Source organism: Ovis canadensis, chromosome 22 (assembly GCF_042477335.2).
Source record: "Ovis canadensis isolate MfBH-ARS-UI-01 breed Bighorn chromosome 22, ARS-UI_OviCan_v2, whole genome shotgun sequence".
Classification (NCBI taxonomy): Eukaryota; Metazoa; Chordata; class Mammalia; order Artiodactyla; family Bovidae; genus Ovis; species Ovis canadensis.
This window is the reverse complement of record NC_091266.1, coordinates 52732648-52739626: the sequence shown is the minus strand read 5'-3', so window position 1 is coordinate 52739626 and position 6979 is coordinate 52732648. Positions and strand designations below refer to the sequence as shown.

Sequence of the window (6979 nt, the reverse complement as noted above, 5' to 3'; positions counted from 1 at the left end):
TTTTAGAGTGTGGGGGAGATACTTTTGGGGAAAACTTTTTCTTTTCCCCCTTTCTTTTTTTCCCCCCTCCTAGAGACGACTGCTTTCTTCTGCTGAGGGTGTGTAAGGGGTTTTGTTTCTCCTCCCCCCGCCCCCCCCCATTCAGCTCTCTGTCGAGTGTGGAGAAAGCCCCTCTAGCCGGTATGTGAGCAGGAGGGTCAAAGGCAAAGGGAAAGTTAATAATGCCTGCTAATGGTACTAACAATTCAGGATGAATCTTGTCAAAAGTTTTTCTGGAAGTATGGGTCTTTGATTGTGTGTTTCCTGAAAGCAAGACCAATCATTTCCGTTTATTCACTGGCTAAACCCCTACTTGATTGGGGACAAGGACAGAAACCATCCATTACGATCTGATATATTATCCAAACAATTTAGTGTATTCATGAGGTAACCGAAACGTGGGGGCTGCGAAATTACCCGTAATCAATTGCAACAGCGAGTGCGCGTCCCCCCCGGGTGTCGGACAACTGCAGCTCCGCGTCTCAGTAATAGGCGGGAGCCACAGCAACTCGGAGTTGCGCCGCTCGCTACCTGATCGCCAAGCTGGGGACACTGGACGTGCTCAGAAGACGCGGGCGCTGACGAGGCGGCCTCGCCGCTGCTCCGCCGGGATCCTGGACCAGACTCGCCGCCTCTCGGCGAGCGCGCCACTCGGCGGTCGCCGCTGACCCGCCCGCGGCCGCCCCGCGGGGACATTCATTCGGGCCGCTTGCCTCTCTCCGGGCCGGGCTTAAGGGCTGTATTGTAGGGGTTTTGGTCCCCCTGTTTTTGTTTTTTTTTTTTTCTCGCCTTTTTTTTGTTGTCGTTGTTGCCCGTGCCTCTCCTATGTTCGGGAAACCAGACAAAATGGACGTTCGGTGCCACTCGGACACAGAGGCCGCCCGGGTCTCCAAGAACGCGCACAAGGAGAGCCGGGAGAGCAAGGGCGCGGAGGGGAACCTCCCCGCCGCCTTCCTCAAGGAGCCGCAGGGCGCCTTCGCTGCGTCGGGCGCCCCGGAAGACTGTAACAAAAGTAAAGCCAATTCAGCAGCTGACCCGGATTACTGTCGCCGGATCCTGGTCCGAGGTAGGAACGGGGCAGGGCTGCTGCGGGGGGCGTTCTTTAGGGGCGACTCCGAGACCCGAGAGGCACGCCGCCACCTACCCCGGCCGGCGGGGTGGGTCTGCCGCCCGGGACTTAGGTGAAAGTTGCTGGCCCTCCCCCGGCCGGGGTCCCGCCCGCCGCTAGGGACTCCCACCTGGGACGCACGCTCTCCAGGAGCCTCGATCCCTCCAAGCCTAGAGGGGCCCCGCCGGCTGGGCTGCCGGGGGAGAGCCGAGGGACTGGGCGGGCGGGCCTAGGCTCCAGGCTGCGGCCTCCGACCCGGGAAGGTAGCAGGAAACTCTGCAGGACGTGTTTGCGTCCGGCGGATCCGAGGAACTCCGGGGAGCCTGCTTGGGGGCTTCCGCGCCCTGCGAGTCGAGCGCACCCAAGGGGACGCGGGCGCTGGAGAAGAGCCGCGGACCGTCAGGAATGGCCCGGCCAGTTGGCGCTCTGGGCCAAGGGGGCCCGGCGCCGTGCTCCAGGCTGGCCGCCGCCGCCGCCGCTGGGAGAAGCAGCCAGGCGGGCTTGCCGGGCCGCGGATGCTGTTTTAGTGCTGGGCTCGACCCCGCTCTGCTGCGCGGGGTGCGCTCGGCTCCGGCGGTGGCGGTGGGGAGGACCGGCTCCGGCCCTAGCCGGGCGCCGCCTCCGCCAACCGATCGCCAGGCCCTGCAGGCTCCCACTCGGTCCCTCCTCCTTCCGCCGCCTGGCTCCGGGAGGGAAGGAGACCCCGGGATGGGGGTGGGGACCGCTGGAGCACGGTCTGGTCAGCCTGCTCTAGAGCTGGGGCTGGCAGGACCTGGGCTGGTCAGTGCGGGGACCCTCAAACTACAGGGGATCCTGTCCATGCATCCGAGGCTCCCAGGCTAAAAGGAACGTCAGCCCACTTGTTTTTTCTCCCCTGTCCGGAGGGCTCTACAAAGGTCAACACCGATTCCCCCTCCCATCAGCTATGTGGAGTTAGTCCCCTCACCCCCCAAACACACAACAGGGTCCTTGCTTCCTGGCTGTGGCTGCACCCCCACTACTCCCACCACCCCCACCATCCACCTCCGGACTGTGGTTCAGAAGCCAGCTCCGGCTTGGGGAGGTGGAGGAAACCAGGAGGGTGGGTTCTGATGCTTGACATCTTCCCTTCCCCAGATGCCAAGGGGTCCATCCGAGAGATCATCCTCCCCAAAGGCCTGGACCTGGATAGGCCCAAGAGGACACGCACGTCCTTCACCGCCGAGCAGCTCTACCGCCTGGAGATGGAGTTCCAGCGCTGCCAGTACGTGGTGGGCCGAGAGAGAACGGAGCTCGCCCGGCAGCTCAACCTCTCGGAGACGCAGGTATTCAGAGACCAGGCCGCACACAGCTCTCTGCATCAGCTTCCCTCCCCGTCAGCCCCAGCCAGCTCTAGCAGCTCTTCCTGAACACCTAGCTTGACTCTGGACCGAGCCTCCCACGAGAGGCAGAGGAATTGGGGAGGATGGAAAAGAAGGGCTGAAGGCTTTCTCCCTTCGTTAAGCCATCCCTTTCCCCCTACATCCCACATCTTCCAGGCCCATGTTCTGCCCACCTTGGCCTAGCTCAGGAGGACCCCAAACCCTGTCCTTTTGGTTTCTTTTTAGACCCTAGTCTTGAGAATTCCCTGCTTGCCTTCTCCTCTTCTATATTTGCCCCTGTTTTGGCCACCCCATTTTGGCCAGATTTCCTGGCACCACCCTCTCTCGAGATGGTAACCTTCCCTAGCACCCAGGCTCACTCAGCAAGAATGGGGCTAGGACCAAAGACCCCTGTTTCAGAACGGTGGGTGACAACCAGGGATTAAAAAGGTTCACATTCTGGAGATCTGCTTTTGCCTACCAGGCTGTCCTGATCCTTAATTCTTTTCCTGGCCTTGAACTGGACTCAGCCCCATTCCCAGCCCCAGCCCCAGCCCCATTCCCAGCCCCAGCCCCAGCCCCATTCCCAGCCCCAGCCCCATTCCCAGCCCCAAGCATCCACTCTGGGCACCTTCAGTGCCAGTGATGTGTGAGGTATGATATAGGAACCAAATCTGGGCCCGTGGGAGCCAGCAATGACAATTGTGCTGTAGGTCTTCTCCTTTACTCAAAATTCATATTCTACTGGGACTTTGGGCCCAAGAGGTCTTTGGGGCCCAAGAGCTTTGCTTTGTGGAGGTCATTTAGGACCTGCCCAGGGCATGGCTTCAGCTTGGCCTAGGTAAGGCGTATTTCTTTCTGAGGACCAGTCCCTTTTACCGTGTCCAGCTGTGAAACAGATGGGGAACATTTTAGATATAGGATCTGGGCAGAGCTGAGACCCAAGGACAGAGCATACTGGCTATCCATTTTGAATTGGAGTTGGCATGTAGCTTTACCCCTAGTCTTTGTGCTACCATCCTCTTAGTTTACAAAATCTGGACAGAATAACCTTTCCCAGAGCTGCCAAATGCCATTCTGGGCCACCAGTTAGGCCTGAAGAGGGACAGAGTGAGACGAGGAAGTAAGAGTGGAGATTGATGGAGAGGACTTAGTCTACCCCAGCCTCCTGACTTCCTCCCATGACTCCAAAGTCCATGAGAGAGAGCAGCAGAGTTAGGTTATAAATTGAGGACATCACTCAGACCCTCCAGTCCAGCGGCTGGTGAGGAGGTGGAGAAAGCTTGGCTTATAAAATGCATCCTGCACAGATTCTATGTGTAGCCATCTTCCCTGCTTGCTATTAGTTGATAGTCCATCTGACCCTAAAAAGCAAGAAATAGCCTCTTGCAGCCTTCAACAGAATTAGTGCTGCTAGGGCTAAATTCGAGCCGGTTATGGCCAGGGGTTTGGGTCCTGAAAGGCAGGGCAATACTCCTTCCCATGCACGCTCACTTCCTACTTCCCTTTAGGCCTTACACCTCCTGGAAAAACGGGCCTTTACGCAGCAATGATCTACAGTCCCCCTGCGAGTAGTGCGGTGGCCCAGTGAAGTAACTTCTGATCTTCCCAGTTAGGGTCATGGGCATTTTTATTTCTTTGTTGTTTGTAACCGAGGTCGGCCTAGGCCTGCTTCCGTGACCCACCCGGAAACGCAGCCTATGGGAGCTGTGTTCCCCTCTTGGCAGCCCTTGTCCCCCCAGGCCCCCAACTCCCGCCGCCCTTGCCCCGCTGCTTCCGGGCCCGACTTCTCCGGCTCCAGCTTGGGGTTGGGATCGGGGATTTGGCTGGAGTTGGGGGAAGACCCCCTTCCTGGAGCCCTTGTGCCCCGGGAGCTCGCTCCCCTTGACGCTCGTCTCCCTCTCTCCCACCCTCCCCGGGGCCGGCGCGCAGGTGAAGGTCTGGTTCCAGAACCGGCGCACGAAGCAGAAGAAGGACCAGGGCAAGGACTCGGAGCTGCGTTCGGTGGTGTCGGAGACCGCGGCCACGTGCAGCGTGCTGCGGCTCCTGGAGCAGGGCCGCCTGCTGTCGCCGCCAGGCCTGCCAGCGCTGCTGCCGCCCTGCGCCACGGGCGCGCTCGGCTCCGCGCTCCGCGGGCCCAGTCTACCGGCCCTGGGCGCGGGCGCCGCCGCGGGCTCGGCCGCCGCCGCAGCCGCCGCCGCCCCGGGTCCTGCCGGCGCCGCATCCCCGCACCCGCCAGCCGTGGGCGGCGCTCCGGGCCCGGGGCCCACTGGGCCCGGGGGACTGCACGCGGGCGCACCGGCCGCCGGCCACGGCCTCTTCAGCCTGCCCGTGCCCTCGCTGCTCGGCTCCGTCGCCAGCCGTCTTTCCTCCGCCCCGTTGACAATGGCCGGTTCGCTGGCCGGGAATTTACAAGAACTCTCCGCCCGATACCTGAGTTCCTCGGCCTTCGAACCTTATTCCCGGACCAACAATAAAGAAGGGGCCGAGAAAAAAGCGCTGGACTGATTTGAAGTGTTTCCCTGTATTTATATTTATAGTATCTATTGTGGTGATATTTATGGACTCACGCGCATTAGGCGCCGGGGCTCCTGAGCTGGGCACCCGGCTCCCAAGAGGCCTCTGACAGCTCTCCTTCCGCGCCAGTTTCTGCCATTTGGGATACCCCCGCCCCCTCCTCTGTGTCCTCCCACATCCACCCTCCGGCGCCAACTTCCTTCTGAATCCAGGAGAATCCAAAGAATTGGAGGGGGGAAAACCAACCTGATTCCCCAACCAGTGCCTGGCCCTGGAGGGAAAGACTGGTTCTAAGTCCAAAGCACAGGACATCTGCTTTAGATCGAGCTGCTGCTGCCGTTCATTATGCTTATGAATATTTGAAAAAGGGAAGCTGCAAGCAGACCCCAGCTGAAAAGGCTGACAGGTTTCGTTAGACCAAAAAGGAGGCTCCTTCCTCTCGCCAGAGAAACCAGGGCTTTTGGAAGCCGCTGGGCCCCACTTTGCGGACATCTCCGGAGAGCCGGCGCACACTCAGCTTTCTGGCTGGACAAATCGTGCCGAATCTTCTCCCCTTTTAGAAAAACTCCCATCACCACCAACCCCGATCCCAGGAGACAATAAACCAAACATCATGATAAACGACTGTGGTAATACGTTTGACCTAATCAGCAATAAAAGGAGAGTAATTACCATACAGAACCGAGTGGAGTGGAAGCAGTTTTTAAAAAAAACTCATAACGATGGAGTTAGGAAGCGGTAAGAAAATTCAGGATAGAAAATAAAACCAGGGCAATGCAAAATTAAAGATCCGGGTGTTACGACTTTGAACAGGAACTGAAAAGGGAAAAAAGCAAAAGAAATGCCTATGCCGCGAATGATAGAAAATTCAGGATCTTCTCCGAGGCTGCTGCAGGAGATAACCGACGGCATCACGCTCCTCCGGGAGAGAGTAGGGCAGCTCCCCCGCTCCTCCCCACCGCCTCCCGGATCCGTGGCTCCGGGCAGCATTGCTAGGTTTGGAAACAAATCGGTGCCCATCCCTCTCCCCCACCCCCCGGATTCACAAAGCCCTCCAGCACGCTGGAAACGTCCGAATGGCAGCCGCGGACTGGGCGACCCAGCCTCCTCTGTCGGTAGTCTCCGTATCAGGATCAGTTCCCTGCGCGGTTAGGAAAAGCATCCTTTTCCACCTCCTTCCCTATAAAACAATAACAACAGAAACAGTTTCCAAGGTTCCAAGTGAGAAACCCGGACCTCCACTCGGTCGCGGCCTCACCCCTTCCCTGCAACAAAGCCCATCTCCACGGCCACGGCCACGCACATTTTGACCAAAACCACAGACCCAGACGGCGGGTGCTGCAGCGTCTAAGAATGTATTCGTCCATCCGAAGTGAGCGCAGAGCATTTTAAAAATAGTAATTTTATTGTAAATTATTTACGTCGGAAGCTTCCCCCGCTTTTCCTTTTTCTTTCTTTTTTTTTTTTCTCTTTTTCTGTCTTTTTTTTTTAGGCAAATAGTGAAGAAAATAACGATTCACACGCGGGTAGGTGTTACTGAATCCTGACTACTAACTGTTCTGAATGTTTTGGATATTTGGATGTTTTGTATTTATGTGGTGAGAGTGAAATATATATATCTATGATGATAAATGAGGTGTATTTTTGTCTTGTATTTGAAGGATTAAAAAAACAAAAACAAAAAAAGGAGAGAAAAGCCTCGGCAAGTGATGAGTCTGGGGCAGAGGGTGGCTGCCCCGTGGGTGCCGGGCCCTACAGCTGGTACCCTGAGTGCCTGGGACAAGGTTTTCAGACAGAGGAGCCTGCCATGATGTTCGTTCGGCTTCCATGAGGGTCTCACTCTCCAGCCCTCTGTCCCAATGCTTTACGACCTTCAGTCCCTCTCTCCTCCGTCTTCCACTTTGATGTTTCCAGGATTCTTTAGGAATTTGTCTCTGGACACCCTGGAGTTCCTGCCTAATGACAACGCTTCAGC

At 57.6% G+C, this 6979-nt stretch overlaps 1 protein-coding gene across 1 annotated transcript; it reads left to right on the top strand.

The window, feature by feature from the left end:
* The first annotated feature begins 864 nt into the window (after nucleotides 1-864).
* VAX1 (ventral anterior homeobox 1) lies at nucleotides 865-6636 on the top strand. The gene is made up of 3 exons (XM_069567696.1): nucleotides 865-1105; nucleotides 2264-2451; nucleotides 4420-6636. Exons 1-3 carry the CDS (start codon nucleotides 865-867, stop codon nucleotides 4993-4995), a joined length of 1005 nt encoding a protein of 334 aa, XP_069423797.1. The 3' UTR covers nucleotides 4996-6636.
* Nucleotides 6637-6979: the final 343 nt, after the last annotated feature.